The following is a 19,059-nucleotide window of genomic DNA, read 5'->3' as shown; positions in this document are numbered from 1 at the left end:
CTATGTTAAACCTGATCCTTCTCGACACTTAATGAGCTTTTGGAATGGTATAAATAGCCAATTAACCTTGTTTTTTTTGTGGTAACTTATGTTAGCCATTATGTTAGTCTTTATTGCTGGTCTATCTGCTCTTTTTTTGTTTGTAACTTGCACTGTCCTATTGTAAGGTGCTCTGTTGCCCTCGTGCAAAAGTGTGTGCTATAGAAAACTCCAAAATAAATAAAATGTACGGTGCCCTTATGCCACCTGTCTCACTAGACCACCTAATTGGGTAGTATGAGTGCTCTCCCAGCCTTGCGTGTATTGGCCCTCTGTAATAAATCTAGGTGTGAAGACCACATGCTCCTATCTTAACCTCGGCCAACTGCTTGTATGTGGTGGGAAACATCCATTACTGCGAAGACTTAAGTACGAGAAGCCTTTACAAAGAATCCAGAAGTACGAGGGAGTCATTACAAAGCAAGCTTCATCAACGAGACTGCCATTACAATGAATGGCATTACTACGAAATATAATGTGTTGCCCTACTGGCCCTTTTGCTAGGGTCACATCACTTTCCAGATCCCCCACCTAAACTGTTCGTAAATCAATAAAAAAAGTGAAGTTTTAACACAAATGAATATGAAAAAGGGTCCGATAAGAACTTGCATTAGGTGTCAAGTGGGCAAATTACCTCTGTTGACATGCTGGCAAGGACGGAGGCTCGGAGCTTCCGCTTGTTTGAATGTCCTCCATTGGAATATTCCACCCCACGTGACGTGATTTGAGGCAGAGGGCATATCTGAATAACTGCAACAGGAGCATGTGGGCCTCTAGAATAATAACTGACAAGAAGCAGGACAAACAATAAAAGATATTTACAATCGGGAAGCACGGAAAAGAAATGATAAACAAAATGGTAGGACTACAGCATCAACGGGTAAACAAGGATGCTGTATTTGACATTTATTAAAACTTTAAATATGGGAAATATAATTTCTAAAACTTTAATATTTCAGATTACTAAAACAGCTTACAATGTTAACTTATAATTGGCTGTTAACTGTATGGATAGGAAAACGATGGGTGAGATTTGCATTCATGATTACGGTATTTTACTTGATACCCTATGTGGGGTGATAATGGCTTTCGTTATGTAAATAGTCTTGGTAATGGTACTGGTACTGTCGTTCTTCCGCTGCCACTGTAGAAGCTTTCGTTCTAAAGGCTTTTGTTGTTGTAACATACATTCGTGTGCGATACATGGGCACCTCCATCCGCTGTGCCAAAGCTGAGGCAGGTCTTATGGGCACTAACGCTGCTTTCTGTTCTTTCTATAGGGGCTTCTTCTGAGGCTGGGCCAGGATCTGGAGCAGGGCTGACCGGAGGTGGGCAGCCTGAATTCTACGATGAGGTTTACTTTGACTCCGACTCAGAGGATGAAGAACAAGGTAAATATATCTGAAGGTTTGTTATATGTATGTTTCAGCAAAGCTAGTGCTAACACAGATGAGCTCACATGGATTTACAGTTCTTGCAGAAATGTGATTGGGACTATAGTAGTGGTGAAGTATTGAGAATATATAGTAAGCGACAATCTTTATATTGTGCAGGATTGTATTTCTCAGTGTTGAACCCATTACACACTGAATTTTCTCACACTCCTCGGTTTCACCGTGGCCCTTTTAGCACGAGTTCTCACCTCGATCGTAGTTGGTATTGATAGTAGTGAAAACTCATTTTTGTTAATTGAGATTTTCAGTTCCCTCTGCTAATAGATTCATTTCTGCTGCCTGACGTAAAAGACCAACTCTAATTATCTTGCCCAAAGCCCCTGGATTCCTAGCGTCACTGAGGGCACCAGAAGTAAAATCAACTGCTTGTCGTAGTGATTCCGCCAGTTGGGTGTCCTATTTAACGTCCTCTTCTACCGGTCTTTCAATGATGGTATTCTCGCTTAGGTCTCGAACTCCTCCTCTGATTTCTACTCTTAAACTGGACTTTGAAATCATATTTTTTCATGTTGGCATCTTATGTTACTTATGCTTGTCTATAAAACTCAGCTGAAGCAACATAATGGTTATGGTCCAAACTTTAAAACCACTGAAATTTGATAGTTATGGTGAGATTTGCAGCCGTAACTTTCCCTCCGCATCCCTCAGATCGCATCACAAAGACTGCACTGGGGATACCACATATCACATCACCTATGACATCATTGATGGCATAAGAGAAGCCGTACAAATACACGGGATTGCAGTTTTGGGTATATTCAGGTCAGCTGTGCTTGGAGCTGTCCGGATATGGCTTGACATTATTTCCAATGGTTCTTAGGATTGCTGACTAAAATATTGAAAGAGTGTGTTAGAACCACAGACTCTGATTGTACAGTGATGTTAGAGGTGGATTAATGTGCATAATAGTAATATAAGAGAACATTTATGTCCATGTGCGTTTGTCAAGGTACAGGGGCCGTGGCAGACCTACTTTGGGATTGGTTGAAAAACATTGTTGTACTGTTTCAGGATCCTACCCCCAGGTAGTCGGGCATGAATGAGACTGCGGGGCGTTATGCTTTTATTGCTCATGTTATTTCATACAAATGCATGTGTTGCGACGCGAGGACCCTGCTCAGGTGGGACGCGGGTGCACTGCTCAGATGAGACGTGGGTGCACTGCTCAGGTGGGACGCGGGTGCACTGCTCAGATGAGACGTGGGTGCACTGCTCAGGTGGGACGCGGGTGCACTGCTCAGGTGGGACGCGGGTGCCCTGCTCAGATGAGACGTGGGTGCACTGCTCAGGTGGGACGCGGGTGCACTGCTCAGGTGGGACGCGGGTGCCCTGCTCAGATGAGACGTGGGTGCACTGCTCAGGTGGGACGTGGGTGCACTGCTCAGGTGGGACGCGGGTGCACTGCTCAGGTGGGACGCGGGTGCACTGCTCAGGTGGGACGCGGGTGCCCTGCTCAGGTGGGACGCGGGTGCCCTGCTCAGGTGGGACGCGGGTGCCCTGCTCAGGTGGGACGCGGGTGCCCTGCTCAGGTGGGACGCGGGTGCCCTGCTCAGGTGGGACGCGGGTGCCCTGCTCAGGTGGGACGCGGGTGCCCTGCTCAGGTGGGACGCGGGTGCCCTGCTCAGGTGGGACGCGGGTGCCCTGCTCAGGTGGGACGCGGGTGCCCTGCTCAGGTGGGACGCGGGTGCCCTGCTCAGGTTGGACGCGGGTGCCCTGCTCAGGTGGGACGCGGGTGCCCTGCTCAGGTGAGACGCGGGTGCCCTGCTCAGGTGAGACGCGGGTGCCCTGCTCAGGTGAGATGCGGGTACCCTGCTCAGGTGAGACGTGGGTGCACTGCTGTATTTGAGTAAGAGGAAGAAAGAAGAGCAGCACAAGCAGCTGCAGCCGATCCAGTGATCCTCCACAGATTCTCTTGTCTCCCCACCTCCGATTCCAGCCCATTGACAGGATACTGGCTGTACTCCAGAATAGCAAGGACAGCAAGAGGACCTAAAATTATGCTGCATGAATTTTCTTCTAGTGCTCCCCTTCTTTTCACTCCAGAGATGTGATTGTTGTGATTTGTGTATATAAAAGAAAAAAAAAGTTTTATATACAATCTGTGGGTGCAGGAAACCAACTTTAGCCAGGTCATGCAGTTGAGCCCAGCATCTACTTCCACTTCTCCACTGGACTCTACTTTTGCATTGGCCTTCGTTGTGTGGGTGCAGCTGATAAATTCTTTACAATCTTTTGCAAAATACAGCCAGTTTTAGATCCCCTCTGGACTCTCTGGCCAAGTACAGGCTCAGTGCCAGTTTACCAACTCGAGACAGGAAATTTGGTGAACTGTAGCCCACAAATACCCTTCGCATTACATAAAGATGGTGCTTTCTGCCTAACGATCAATCCTGTGAGACTTGCACGATTATTTGTTAGAATTACGAAACACCTATTACGAAACTCCTTTCTCCGTGAATAATGGATACATACAAGAATCCGCACTATAAATGTTTGTCTTTTTTTAACCGGTATTATGGTGCTTTACATAAAGCCAAACAGTTTACATGGGTATGACAAGGATCACCAAGAAATAAGAGGAGGGGAGAGAGGTGGGAGGTGCAAGGGGCAATAGAATGGAACATGTTGAAGTCAACAATATTTAGAAGCTGATTACAAGTCATATAGTCTCTTCACATATGGCAGTAAGAAAACGAGTGAGGTCAAAAGTGGTGTTCCGTGTGGGCCGCTGAGATGCTTGTTTAATCACCACACAATTAAGATTTGAAGAGGTAAGTCTTCAGGCCTTCCTGGAAAGTTAGGATGTCTTATCTGCATGTTAGGTTAAGAGGTCAGGAGTTCCAAAACTTGGTGCCTCTCCAGAAATGGATTGCTTCAGTGCTAAACAGACTTGGATTTAGGAGATCTTATTTTTAGATACTTATTCCTCCGGACAGCGTCAGGCGGTTGGCTAAGTATGTAGGTCTGTTGAAGTGTAAGGCTTTGAAGGTGATGCAGCCTAACTGGAACTTGATTTGCGCATCAAGAGGTAGCCATTGGAAGTCTCTCAGAATCTGGCATATATGGTTGAATATTTTTTTTGTCCGAGATAAGTCTTGCAGTGATATGGTTCAGGTAAGCGCTAGTGTAGGCGAAGCATCCTCTGACTCCCTGCTGCTGCGCTTGCTATCTCATGATTACTGCCATTTACCTGCCTATAATTAATTCCAATCGTGGATCTTGAAATTGATTTTTAAATTGTACCACATGCTCGGCGCTTGAAGCGCGGTTCTGTGCGTTTTATTTTTAGCGCGTTTTAAATGCAAAATTCATTTCTGGCTTGGCTTGGCTGCAATTAGGGGGCTTCTTAGGACATACCTGCATCTAAAATTTGTTGTAATCTGCACCGCTGTTTGGCGGCCCGTTAGCTGGACTGGGGGTTAGGCGCCATCTTGGGAGGGGAAGTGCCGGCAAGAGACGCCATCTTTGTTGGCGCTCTAGCTGCTGCTGCAGACATAGCACGATTGGGTGCTATTTAAACGCCCCCATGATGACGCGCAGCGGTGACGCGCAGCGGGCGCGCCGGAGGCTCGCCAGAGGCGAGCCCATCTTTGCCCATCAGTGACCATCCGGGACCCGGGGCCAGAACCCCTGGTCCAAATTTGCCCTCCTCCAGAGGTGAATTATTGGAGCTTAATATGGGTAAGTCCCGCCTTGATCAGGACTGTATACATCTGCTGGCTCAGGAGGGCCTGCTGATTTCACCCAAGAGCACAAGAGCGCGGCAGCGCGACTCTAATACTCATACTCTAAACTATGGCCTGCTGAATACGCGCTCTTTGCAGGGCCAAAAGTTGGAGGTCTTTTCACTTCTGGAAGACGGGGAGCTAGATGCCCTTGCGCTCACCGAAACATGGCTGGAGGATTGCTCGGCGCCGGACTTAGTGGCGGCCTTACCAGATAATTATCTGGCACTCCATTTCAATAGGGGGGGAGCTAAGAAAGGAGGTGGAGTAGCTCTCCTCTATCAGGCACGTCTCCGCGCCGAAAGGTTTCTTTCCGAAACCCTAGGGGGAGCAGAGGTTATGGGGGTAAAGCTCGGGCGGGGGGCGGTATGTGTGGTGTTTTTGGTGGTGTACCGACCGCCTTGGGCGTCGCCTGATTTTCCGGTTCTTTTACTAGATTGGTTCAGGATCTGCGCTCGAGATATGACAAAATGGTTGTGGTTGGGGACTTCAACTACCATTGGGAAAAATCCCCCAAAGAGGGACAAGCACTACAGATCGAGGAGGCTATCTCCTCCTTGGATTTCACCCAACAGGTGAAGGGACCGACACATGAGAAGGGACATATGCTTGATTTAGTCTGGACCACCATGCCTGCCCAGGGTTCTACAGAGATCTCGCCTTGTGCCTGGTCCGACCATTTTTTAATAAAGGGCAGAATTTTATTGGGTGGCCATTTGTCCAAGCCTGGGGAAGGTTGGAAAATGGCCCGGAAGTGGAGAAACTTTGATGGGGAAAAAATGGTCTACCTCCTGGAACAGTCTCCTTCAGTAAAGGAGCAGGATGCTAACATTGATGCCCTCTGTGGTCACCTTCAGCATAAACTGGGGAGCGCCATTGATTTGGTGGCACCCCTTCGTAGGGTGAAGAAGGTGGAGAGAGGAGCTGGGGCCCCTTGGTACAATGACTCCCTACGTGATATGAAACGGGGGGTGAGGAAGAAAGAACGGGCATGGCGCAAAGAGTATGACGCCATTGCCAAGAAAGAATACATTTCATCCTTAGCGAATTACAAACTAGCCATCCAAACTAGGAAGGCTGCTTTCTTTGAGGAAAGAATAGTTGCAGCTAGAAATCCACAGAAGGAAATCTTCCGGGTCCTGGCGGAGCTCAGGATAAATAAAGAGCAAAGTACTGAGTTCACCCAGGAGGATTGCCAGAGGTTTCAGGATTTCTTTGTGAATAAGATCTCCGATATTCTGGGAGAAATTGCTGCAACTACACCCCTCGAATGTCCTGACCCACCGGACCTCACTGTCCCGCCAGATATTTCACCACTAGTTGAGTTCTCCCCAATTTCAAAACAAGAATTATTTACGATCACGGACCGAGTCAAATCGGGTTCCTTGATGGATCCATGCCCTCCTGAGGTGTTCAAGTTGGCATTGCCAGGAATTGAGGATGAGGTTTTGCATTTGCTGAACACCTCCCTTCACACAGGACAGGTCCCTCTAGCTTTTAAAGAGGCTCGCCTGATTCCTCTACTAAAAAAACCCGGATCGGACACGAAGTGTTTGAAGAACTTTCGACCCATCTCCCAGTTGCCTTTCCTGGCTAAGGTGATTGAGCAGCATGTGTTAACATTACTCCTAGGTCATCTAGAGAGCAACAACCTGCTGGAGTCCAATCAGGCAGGGTTCCGTGCTAACCATAGCACGGAATTAGTCATGCTATCAATCCTGGATGAATTGAGAACTCGGGTTGATGTAAAAACACCGAGCGCCCTGGTACTACTGGATCTCTCCGCGGCTTTTGATACCGTGTGTCATGAACAGCTTTTGTCGCGGTTGAGATCTTTTGGTATCAGGGGTACAGCACATGCATGGCTTACATCATTCCTGCAGGGCAGGACACAAAGAGTACAGTTGGGGGACTTACTTTCCACCTCTCCTCCCATCACCTGCGGGGTTCCACAGGGATCTGCCCTGTCACCCCTACTCTTTAATATTTACCTGCAGCCATTAATCGCACTCCTGAATAGGATGGACTGCCTAGTATACAACTACGCCGATGATACCCAGATAATCATCCGGCTGGATGATGGCCCGGGAGCGTCCACCAGGTTACAGGACATACTCAAAGCCACGGTTAACTGGATGTCCGAGAACTCCTTAAAAATCAACCCGGACAAGACGGAAGTGTTGCCCATTTCCATCTCGGGCAACCCCTGGAGCGAGAAATTTTGGCCTGTGGAGCTGGGTGTGCCACCGAAACCGGCGACTGCAGTCAAAAGTCTGGGCCTATATGTGGATGACAAACTATCCATGAAAAATCAAGTCACTACGGTAGTGGGTACTTGTATAGGCCTGATACGACAATTAAGGAAGATCTCTGCATTACTCTCATTCTCTACTTTGAGACACGTGGTCTCAGCCACAATCCTGGCTAGGCTGGACTACGGGAACTCCCTGTATATAGGTTTACCCCAACGGTTGCTGGATAAACTACAGGGGGTTATGAATGATGCAGCCAGGTTGATCTATAAGAAACCCAGGACTGTCCACTCTTCCCCCCTGATGCAGGAGCTACATTGGCTCCCGATTCGGCAGAGGGTTGTATTTAAAGGATTGTGCATCGTACACAAGGCGCTGTATGGTAAAGCACCAAGATATTTGAAATCCCGCCTACTCCCATATATACCGGGCAGGACTTTGCGCTCGTCGGACGCTACCCTCTTGTCCCAATCCCGTTTCAAACTGGCCACGGTGGGGGGACGTGCTTTCTCCAACACACTCCCAGCTTTGTGGAACAAACTGGCCCCAGAACTTAGGAAGGAATGAAATTTGCTATCCTTCAGGAAAAAGTTAAAAACTGTACTTTTTAAGCAAGCATGGAGCAGACCCTAGGCGCACTGCTGGGATCAAGTGAATGCCATACCTCACTACGTAATCTGGACAAACAGCGCTTAGAGACCCCGGTGGTTATAACGCGCTATATAAGTTAAATAAATAAATAAATAAATAAATATGGAAGATGGCTTTGAGTGGAGCCATTGTTGATATGGCAATTCCTGCCAGCATGGCATTGCCTGGGATGATAAAGATGATTCTTGAGGTAATCGAAGCATAAGCTGCTGTTCATAGCTGGCTGTAGGAGAGAAGATGTTTGATTTTCTGCAGATGATTGTAGTAAAGTGTATTATTGTGTGTTGAGGTTTTGAGATTCACCATGTAATGTCACAATATCCATCGGGTCCAGTTAGGTTTCTTTCACAAATCCTTTAGTTCAGTACTGGGTATTTGCGGCACAGAGCAGTCAGACTTAGTCAAAAGAACAAGTGTAACACATTTAGAAGTACCAAAACAACAGGTAAGTAAGAAGCGCAGCACAATAAAAACCCACCACCAATTTATAAAAATAGTGTATTTTTAACTTCAATTAGATGCCAAATCAACAAAAATCTATCAAGGGGAGATATGAGTTTTAAATGTAAGTAAATTCTTTTAAGTTCCAATAAGTCTTTGTAATTGGCCTTGTGCTACCTGAGACAACGGGCAAGCACCACAACCACAACTCCTCTCTTGGACTGTCTAAAAAAAATATTAAACTATGCTCAGCCGGTTTTCCATAGCCGTGAGGATAACGTTGGGAACCAAGTAATGGACAGAGGTCCTCTGGAAAGAGGAGCTGAGGAGACACAGGCGCTGATGGATGTCCACCACGCCGTCCAGTCCGCCAGGGATGAAATGATAAAAAAAACTTGATGCCATGGCCATAGATGTCAACCTCCTGCACTGTGACCTCCGGAAGGTCTCGGACAGAGTAACAATCACGGAAAAAAATACTGACGCATTGAAAGAAGAAGTTAGGAGTCTTAGTGCCATGGTGGTGGAGCTGAGGCGTCGGGTAATTAAACTCGATGACCGGGGAAAGGATTCTGAGGGGCGGTTGCGCAGGGGGAACCTACGATTTGTGGGTTTTCCTGAAAAAGCGGAGGGTCCCGCAGTAGACCTGTTTTTGGAGGACTGGGTCACTCGAGAGATGGCCCCTAAACAGCTATCTAAGTTCTTCAGTGTGGAGAGGGCACATCAAGCATTGGCGGCCCATCCCCCGAGAGCCCCCTCGGTCTAGCATCGCAAAGGTATTTAATTTCAGAGATCGGGACCTTTTGCTCCAGCTCTCGCGCAGTGGACAACGATTCTTGTTTGAAGGCCACTCCATTACGGCGTATCCCGATTTACACACAACGTGTTCAAGAGCAGAGGAAGACCTTCGTGGCGATCAAGCGGCGCCTTCAGGATCTAACTTTGAAATATAGCCTTCTGTTCCCGGCGAAACTCCGGGTTGTGAGTGAAGGCCGCGCCCTGTTCTTCTTTTCAGCAGAGGAGGCGAGAGACTAGTTGGACACTAGGGCCCCAGAGAAACGGCAGTTGGTCCCTTCTACGAGCTCTGAGGAGACACCGTCCTTACAGTCCTTGTTGGGAGGTCGCAGACAGTCCACCCGCCAAAAATCGCAAAGGAGAACAATGAGCCTGGTTACGTGTCATGGTCTGTCGTGATGGGACGTTTACAAGCTTCGGACTCGGAGGTGGTTCCGGACTCGCCGACGCCAGATCTTGTGCAGGAAGATAGAGGACCGGGCAGTGGTCGCAAATTATCTTGCCCGGAGTGAACACTGACTGCTAAACTGTACAGATACGTTGTCCTTGAGTAACTGAACTACGGGGTCCTGTGAAATGTAATGTTTTTGCCTTTCAGAAATGCCTAGGAGGTTGTATTCCGAACTGCAGGGGTGACTACTTAACCTTTTCACCTCCTCTTACTTCAATTTGCACGTACAGGTTGAGAGCCATTCTGCTTTATATTGTTAATATTTGAACAATATGTGGCCGCCGGAAGGGCGACATCCCCACTAGAGCCCAGATCCGCCGAGGTCGCTTGAGAGCAATCTCGCGCCTTGGCGTTACCTGTTCTCTTGCACAGCGTTCACTTCAATGTACGTATTACTATCTTGGGTATGGCTACCTCTGGTCGTGACCCTAGAGCGGTCGTGCTGCCATTGAAGCATTGTTGGGAATGGGCGAGGTAGGGGTGGTGTGGGGCGGTGCGTACTGTTTCCTATGTGTATTATTCATTGCGCATGTGAATCTTTACTACTGCCCGTGGGTGGGGGGAATGGATTTTAATGTTTGTTTTTTGAAAATTGGTTTGTTTACTGGGAGATTTTTTAGGTCACGACATATTAGGTCATAGTTCACATATTTTGTACCATGTGGGGGGGGGGAGATTTTATCAGGGGTGTGTTACTTGTTAAACACTTTTTTCAACGTTACCATGACCGCACAGACATTAAGATTTCTTAGCTGAACGTTCGGGGTTGGCGACTCTAGATATACGTCATAAAATATATGCTTTCCTGAAGAGATCTAAAATAGCATTAGCTGGGCTGCTGGAAACACATATTTGGGGAAATACAATAGTGAGTCTCTGCAAACGTTGGAGGGGGCAGTTATATGCTACATCATACTCTGGATTTGCACATGGGGCACTAGTATGGGTGGCACCCGGAGTTCCTTTTCCCCATATACAATATGTGCTAGATCCTGAGGGGCGATTTGTTATTGTGTTTGGCAGCTGGGAAGGAAAAGAGATCTGCATTATTAACGTTTATGCCCCCCAATCCGGATTGCCCCAATTTTTACCCGGCTGTTTTAAAGGCGGCAACTCCCTATATGGGTGCTGGGATTCTCCTCTTTAGAGACTTCAATTGTGTGTTTGATGGAAGTTTGGATAGAGAGCCCCCAAAAGCACGTACTAAACCTCGTATGGTGAACTCCCTCAATGAAATTCTTCAGGGTATGCACTGGAGAGATGAATGGAGAGCCTGCCATCCCAATTGAAGAGAGTTCTCTTGTTTTACCCCAGCGACAAATACCTTTTCCCGTTTTGACCATTATTGACTTTCAGCGGGCCTTTCTGCTGCAAATGAAGCCATTTCCTATTTGCCGCGTTATATGTCTGATCATGCTCCGCTGTTGTTAAGTGTCTAGCGGACCGAGTCGTCCATCCATTCCACTCTGGAGACTGCGGGTGGAGGCCCTTACGGACCCCCCATATGTGCAGACGGTAGCGGAGGCTATTCAACACTATTTCGCTGAAAATTGGGGTCCTGCCTCCAATAGAGCCACTGAATGAGAGGCGCTAAAGGTTGTGATTAGAGACATCTGTATGAAGACTACCTCTGGGGTCCAACATCAACTCAATGGCGATATTGACTCCCTGGAAACACGATTAAAAACCATAGAGTCCACACTCCACAAGACCCCGGCAGATATGGCTGAATGGATGCGAGTTGAGGGGAAATTACTTGAGGCATGGTCCTGTTTGGAGAAACATAAACACAGCACTTATAGGCAGTGGCTTTATATGGAGGGTGATAGATCAGGGGCACTTTTGGCGCGACTGATTCGTACCTAAACTGAGCAGATCCCAGTACTTAACTCCGTAATGATAAAGGGGCGGTGGTGCAAACTCAAACTGCAATTCTTGCAGTCCTTGCGGCTTATTTGCAGCGGATATGCATAGGCCCCCCCGGTCCAATCACGCGCCTTGTCGGACTATCTAGGCGCAGTGATTCTTCCTACCCTAAAGGAGACGGACGCTGAGACCTTGGGAGCACCACTTACTAGGGAGGAGGTGTTAACTGAGATTAAGAGCCTGCAGTCTGCGAAATGCCCTGGTAGTGATGGGCTCCCTACCGAGTTTTATAAAACGTTTGCTCCATAGTCGGTGGATCATCTCCTAGAGGTGTACAACGAGGCTCTTGAGAGGAAGGCACTTCCCAAACTATGATGGAGGCTCTGGTGTCTATGATTTCTAAGCCGGAGAGAGATCCCTTGTCCTCAGCTTCTTACTTTTAAATGTCGACGAGAAAATACTTAGCGGAGTGCTGCCAGCACTATATGACCAGACTGGTCCACCATGACCAGGCTGTCTTCATTCCTGGTCGAAACACTATGCATAATTTAAGATGACTTGCACATATCTGGCACGCACCGCGCCTGCGAGATAGGGACTGGGCCTTATGTCTTTTAGATATTAAGCAGGCCTTTGACACGGTTGATGGGACTGGGCCTTATGTCTTTTAGATATTAAGCAGGCCTTTGACACGGTTGAATGGGGTTATATCTGGACAGTGCTTACTGAAATGGAATTGGGGGACAAATATTTGAGCTGGTTGAGGCTTCTTTATCACACACAGACGGCTCGGATCCGACCAAGTGTCTGACTGTTTAACACTTCAGAGGGCTACACGACAGGGTTTCCTCCTGTCGCCGCTCATCTTCGCCCTGGCGATTGAGCCGTTGGCGATTGCGTTGCGGCACAGGATTACACAATGGGGTGTTCAATTGGGTCCCACAGTGCACGTTGTGTCAATGTATGCCGACGATACACTGGTAGGTCTCCATCGTCCAGGGGAGGTGGTCCCTGAGCTCCTTCGGGTGTTCACTACTTTTGGGGGGATCTCGGGTCTTTGCCTTAACCCGGGGAAGTCTAAGCTTTTCCCCATGGGAAACTTGAGGGACAGAGCAGCAGATGAGTTGCCCATTGTGGGGATGAGCTGGATTACTTACTCTGTAAGATACCTAGGAGTTCGGTTGACACACACACACAGGAGTCTTACTTTAGAGCATAATATGAAACAATGTGGATATTCCCCTCCCGGACCTTTTGATGATAAGCTCTCGTGTACCTGAGCACCTCCAGTATATTGAGACATGTGGCCTCCACCTGGGACACTGCAGTTAGAGTAGCGATATGTAGGGTGCCCTATGCCCCGGAGAGCCTGCTGTCTATGGTTCTCCTTTGGACAAATTGGCAAAGTTATGTCTGTCTCCAGATGGGTGGAGGGTGGCTGTAGGATGATGGGTGCTAGATACCTGAATTAGCAATTCCTAACCAGGGAGGAGGCGGAATCCGCATTTGACCTGGGCAGATGTCAATAACTTAAATACAATAAACTTTCGGCGGTGGTTAGGGGGATTTGGCCAATTTTCTCGGAGGACTTGCCTATAACCGCCACTCTTCAAGCCCTTGTGACTCTAGCTGGGGGTCATAGACTGGTGTCTCATATCTATTGAGCACTAAGGTCGGATCTCACTGCACGCCCACTTCCGATCCAGGCCTGATGGGATGAAGTTTTGGAATCACAACTGGGACTAGTGCTAGCCAAAAGGAGGATAGCGATACACTGGATGAGCTCCTGCCCCCCAGGGTGGAAGCTTGGGCCCAAAAAAAAAAGAAGAAAAAAAAGTTAGCACATCTGCCACCGTCCTCTTTGCCAATCCCTTGAGTTCAGGAGGTGCCGTCCTTCCTTGGTGCAGCCTCTCTTTGCTGGGACAGAGAGCAGCAGGGCAGCCCTTCTCCTTGCCAGTCCAGCAGTGATCTGAGAACTGCTGGTCTGTGTGCCAGAGAGCAGCAGGGCAGCCCTTCTCCTTGCCAGTCCAGCAGTGATCTGAGAACTGCTGGTCAGTGTGCCAGAGAGCAGCAGGGCAGCCCTTCTCCTTGCCAGTCCAGCAGTGATCTGAGAACTGCTGGTCAGTGTGCCAGAGAGCAGCAGGGCAGCCCTTCTCCTTGCCAGTCCAGCAGTGATCTGAGAACTGCTGGTCAGTGTGCCAGAGAGCAGCAGGGCAGCCCTTCTCCTTGCCAGTCCAGCAGTGATCTGAGAACTGCTGGTCTGTGTGCCATTTTATGCCATGTTCTCATTTGTGGTTGGGGAGTACTCGCTATCTAATGGGGCAATGGTTCCCACAAGGCTACTCTCCCAACTTTACTTCACTTACTAGGGGTGTGGCCCTCAAAGAATCTCAGGATACCCCTCGACTCTAAACCAAAATGGCGCCAGCCTTCTTCTACTGGGAGGAGCTCTGGGCACACCCCTGGGTGTGTACCCAGCATAATTGAGCCACTCCTCCTGGAAAACTGGTTCAGCAACACATTTCCCCCCTCTGGAGAAGATGCCAGCCAGTCTGCCTACACAGAAGAGCGGACAGCCGAAGGTGTGATCGTAATTTGCTTCACTGATGTGGTAGCCTTTTTGAAGCTGCGTCATCTGTGGCCACCGCCCAGTAGTAATCCTGTTGGAGGAGGTCACACCACCTCCCTTCAGCTATTCTCTTTTGTTCCCTGTTCCTGAGAGTTCTTCACACTTTCTAGCAGGGGAGCAGCATGTTGTCTCTGTTGACAACTGTTCCAGATAAACCAAAAAAGCTACTGGAAGTTTGGTGACTTTCTAAAGACACCTTGCTATTAAAAGTTGCTTTAAATCCGATCTCATCGATGAGTTTTAGTTAATGTAATTTGAACCTGGTTTAATATCTTTGGTGGTCACAATTGGAAGTTAGCACTTAGCGCGGTGGCTAATGAACCTACCTCCATGTTAGCCAATAGGACCATCAGCCTTGTTAAAGTGAAAACAGCTATTTTGTGTTTTTACTGTTGGGGCATGGTAAATGTGAGAAAGTGGCTCTGTATATACTGTTCCCTAATAGGTACAGGGTGTACAGAGTCCACAGTCCCCCAGAGGCTGATAGAGGTCAAAGTTAGGTATGACCTTACTCTCAAAAGTGGTAGCTTGGTCGAGCAGTAAGGCAGTACCTGAGGACAGTGTAAAGCATTTATTGTACACACTCAGTCAGCAAATGGTTTCACACACTCAATAACTGAACTCTAGGCCAATGGTTTATATATATAAAATATATGCTTGTTTTATTTTTAGAACCACAAAGGGAATAAAAATATACTTTTCTCAGAATGAGAGATTGAATATAAATACTTTTGCAATAAGCAATGGATTTTTGTAAACAGTCACAGTTGGTTGCAATAAACAATCCTATTTCCTAAACATAACAATGCATTGAGCTCAATGGTAAATTCAGGTTATCTTGTGATAAATTACTTTTCAGATTACTTTTGAAATTCCAGGTCTGGCTCCTAGATCCAGCTCTGGGTCAGTACTCAGAATCAAGTGATGAAAGTCGACTTAATAACTGTAATGATTTTTAAATAATATTTAGCTATTTCAAAAGTTAGCACTTAGAAAATATTTCAAAGAAAACATTCAATGGATCTCTATGGCAAGAAATTCAAATTGCAGGTAGAGTACTTTATCGTTACTTTAGTAATCCAGGACTGGGTACCTAGACCCAGGACTGGGGTCCTTATCAGAAACAGGTAAGTAATTTCGTTTGCAGAAATGGTACGATTTTAAAAGAATATTTCAATTTTGCAAAAATAGACACTTAGAAGAAATTTCACAGAAAAGCAGACAATGGTTTCCTATGGAAGAAAAATGAGTTAGAGGTAAGTACAGTTGTGGACACTTTTCAGAGTCAGGGCTGGGCACCAAGATCCAGCACTGGGAGCTCACCTAAGAGCAGGTGAGTAAATTCGTTTTTGTCACTTGGCTGATTTTTAGTGAATATTTGCAGTTTTGAAAAGTTCACACTTAAAAGATTTTTCAAGAAAAAGCCAGTCAATGTTACCCTATGAGGAAAATGAAGTTAGCGGTTTAAGGGTAAGTACCCGACTGGCAGAGTTGAAATTCCGGGCATAGACTCAGGGGTCCCCCAGTGTCAGGTAGGTACAGTTGGTTCACCCTCAGCGGTTTCAGGACGGCCAGGTGCAGAGAGAGTTAGGCCCAAGGTTATCCTATGAGGGATAGGGGGGCCTTGGTTGGTGGCTGCTGTCTGGCAAGCCACGCGGCTGTGGGAGCTGGGCTCCTGGTCACTTACTCAGGGCAAGTGGGGACGTAGGTTAGTGTAGAGAGTGCACTGCCAGGGCCACTCGGGCGGCTGGGTGCAGGGTGCTTTTGAGCCTTCGGGCGCTCAATGGAAGTCAATGGGAATGTTCCGGTTTGGAAAAAGGCTGCAAGCTCGGGGACGAGGATGCTTCAGATGCCACCACCACTTCGAGAGGTAAGTTGGGTAGTTGTAGGTTAGGTGGGTACCCCGGGATTGGGCACAGGGGGCCGCAGGGCGCCGGGTGCAGGGGTGCCTTTTGATGTCGGGAATCTTACCCTCTTGTTGATCGCGGTTGAGGTGGCACTCTGTTCTGAGGCTGCAGGCTTCTTCCGGAATGTCGAGGGGGGTCCTTGGGTGCCGGACTCGGGGTCACAGTCGCCGTGGGGTCGTCCTCAGGGTCTTTGTTCACTCCGGCACTGGCCAGGCTTGGCTGGTGCAGAGTGTGCTGGGTTCGCGGTTCCGGGCTGCTGCCAGGGGTTAGAGATAGGTTTCTGAGTAGAGCCTCTACTCATGGGAGTCCCAGGGGCTTTAGAGTTCAAAGGTAGCCAGGTCCTCCGGGGTTTTTGAGGTTGCTGGCCACAAGAGATGCCGCGCTGGAGCAGGAGCAGGTTCGAGGGTCGACAGGCCGGTAGGGCTGGGGCCAAAGCAGTTGGTGTCTTCCTCTTTTTAGCAGCTGCAGGGCAGGTCTTTGTTCTTCTTGCTCTTCTTGTAGTTTCGAATCTGGGATCTGGGGGAGGAAGGTTCAGGGGGCCCCTAAATACTAGATTTAGGGGCGTTACAGGTAGGTGAAGGCCAGGGACCAATGGGTCCTTGTCCTGGGGTGGGTACACCCCCTATCCTGCCTCTCTCCTGTGGGAGGGGGTCAGTAGCCTAATCCTGATAGGGTAGGGCCTCCCATCTTCAAGATGGCGAGAGCCCGGAGATGTGCTTCACCTCGCCTCCCCCACCTGAGGGGTGGGGTGGGCAGGCTGGCACATCCCCTGTCCTTGTATGGGGTTTCCGGCCAAGCTTCCTGCCAGAGTGGGGGGTTGCAGTGGCCTGGGGAAACTCCAACTGGCGGCATGCCTTTGAAGCTTCCCTTTGCTCATCCTGGGGGAGGAGATTTCTCACCTCACCCAGGATGTGCATTGTTGCAGGCCTGGGAGAGCAGGGGCTCTCCCACCCAGGGGTCCAGCAACGTGTCTGCTGTGTGGCAGCCTGGGCAGCCTCAGAGCAGACGTGGATTGTAGGTTAGCTGTAAGGGGGCATCTCTAAGATGCCCTCTGGGGTGCTTAGTACATTAAATCCCACACTGGCATCAGTGTGGGTTTAATGTGCTGAGAAGTTTGATACCAAACTTCCCAGTCTTCAGTGTTGCCATTATGGTGCTGTGGAGCTCGTGTTTGACGAGCTCTCAGCACCATGTACTTGTGAAAGGCAGCACTGTACTTACAGTGCCCAGGAATGGACCTGGGTACTGTAGGGGCACAGGGCTCCTGCTCCTGTGCCCACACCATAGGCATAAGGCACCCAGCCAGAGGGGTGGCTGACATATTCCTTGGCAGTGTAGGTGATGGGCATGGCACACAGAGATGTGTGCCATGTCGACTCTTTGTTTTGTCCTGCACCCAGACACTCAGCCTGCAAAGGCAGTGTGTGTGTGTAAGGGTACAGGGCCTCTAAGGGTGGCACAAGGAGTGCTGCAGCCCTTAGAGGCCTTCCCTGGTCACAAGGCCCTGGGTACCTAGGGTACCATTTACCAGGGGCTGACATGTGGCCAGGGTTTGCCAATTGGGAGTTTGTGTGTTTTAAGGAAGGAACATAGGCCCTGGGCACCTGATTGGCAGGAGCCCAGGGCACAACAAGGAAAAGTGCATCAGCTATTAGGCAAAAAAAGGGGGGGTTACTGCAACAGAAACCCACTTTCTCACAGTAAACACCAAAGGATCATGGCTTTCTTTTTTTAATATTAAGCACCCTGCCTGATGGGATACCAAGAACTTCCTTAGGGGTGACTTACTAATATTAGGCAGTGTTTTGTAGCCATGCTGTACAGCAGCGCGTATGCTCTGCAGTGTGGCCAAAACTAATTTTTAAAAGCATTACAAAGCAGCCAGGGCCAATGCGCTTTTTAAAATGTATTTATTTATTTATTTATTTTAAGTGCAACAGCGCTGAATGCATCATAATTATTTTTTATTATGATTGTTAGCCATGCTGCACATTACTATACAGCATGGGTACAAATCATTGCTGGAGTTGGCACTGCCCGCGCTGCGCAGCAGCCTCATTACTATACAGCATGGGTACAAATCATTGCCAGAGTCGGCACTGCCCGCGCTGCACAGCAGCCACACTACTATACAGCATGGGTACAAATCATTGCCAGAGTCGGCACTGCCTGCGCTGCGCAGCAGCCACATTACTATACAGCATGGGTACAAATCATTGCCAGAGTCGGCACTGCCCATGCTGCACAGCAGCCACATTACTATACAGCATGGGTACAAATCATTGCCAGAGTCGGCACTGCCTGCGCTGCACAGCAGCCACAATACTATACGGCATGGGTACAAATCATTGCCAGAGTCGGCACTGCCCATGCTGCACAGCAGCCACATTACTATACAGCATGGGTACAAGTCATTGCCAGAGTCGGCACTGCCCATGCTGCACAGCAGCCACATTACTATACAGCATGGGTACAAATCATTGCCAGAGTCGGCACTGCCCATGCTGCACAGCAGCCACATTACTATACAGCATGGGTACAAATCATTGCCAGAGTTGGCACTGCCCATGCTGCACAGCAGCCACATTACTATACAGCATGGGTACAAATCATTGCCAGAGTCGGCACTGCACACGCTTCACAGCAGCCACATTACTATACGGCATGGGTACAAATCATTGCCAGAGTCGGCACTGCCCGCGCTGCCCAGCAGCCACATTACTATACAGCATGGGTACAAATCATTGCCAGAGTCGGCACTGCCCATGCTGCACAGCAGCCACACTACTATACAGCATGGGTACAAATCATTGCCAGAGTCGGCACTGCCCGCGCTGCACAGCAGCCAC

At 48.6% G+C, this 19,059-nt stretch overlaps 1 protein-coding gene across 1 annotated transcript in view; it reads left to right on the top strand.

Annotated features, from left to right (window-relative positions):
- Positions 1-19,059, top strand: part of EAPP (E2F associated phosphoprotein) — a 61,472-nt gene that overhangs the window by 28,341 nt on the left and 14,072 nt on the right. The window contains exon 3 of the mRNA XM_085627427.1: positions 1,320-1,430. Coding sequence (XP_085483553.1) covers positions 1,320-1,430 — 111 coding nt within the window. The remainder of the gene's footprint in view (positions 1-1,319; positions 1,431-19,059) is intronic.

This window comes from Triturus cristatus, chromosome 9 (assembly GCF_964204655.1).
Source record: "Triturus cristatus chromosome 9, aTriCri1.1, whole genome shotgun sequence".
Lineage (NCBI taxonomy): Eukaryota > Metazoa > Chordata > Amphibia > Caudata > Salamandridae > Triturus > Triturus cristatus.
This window is presented reverse-complemented; position numbering and strand designations above follow the sequence as displayed.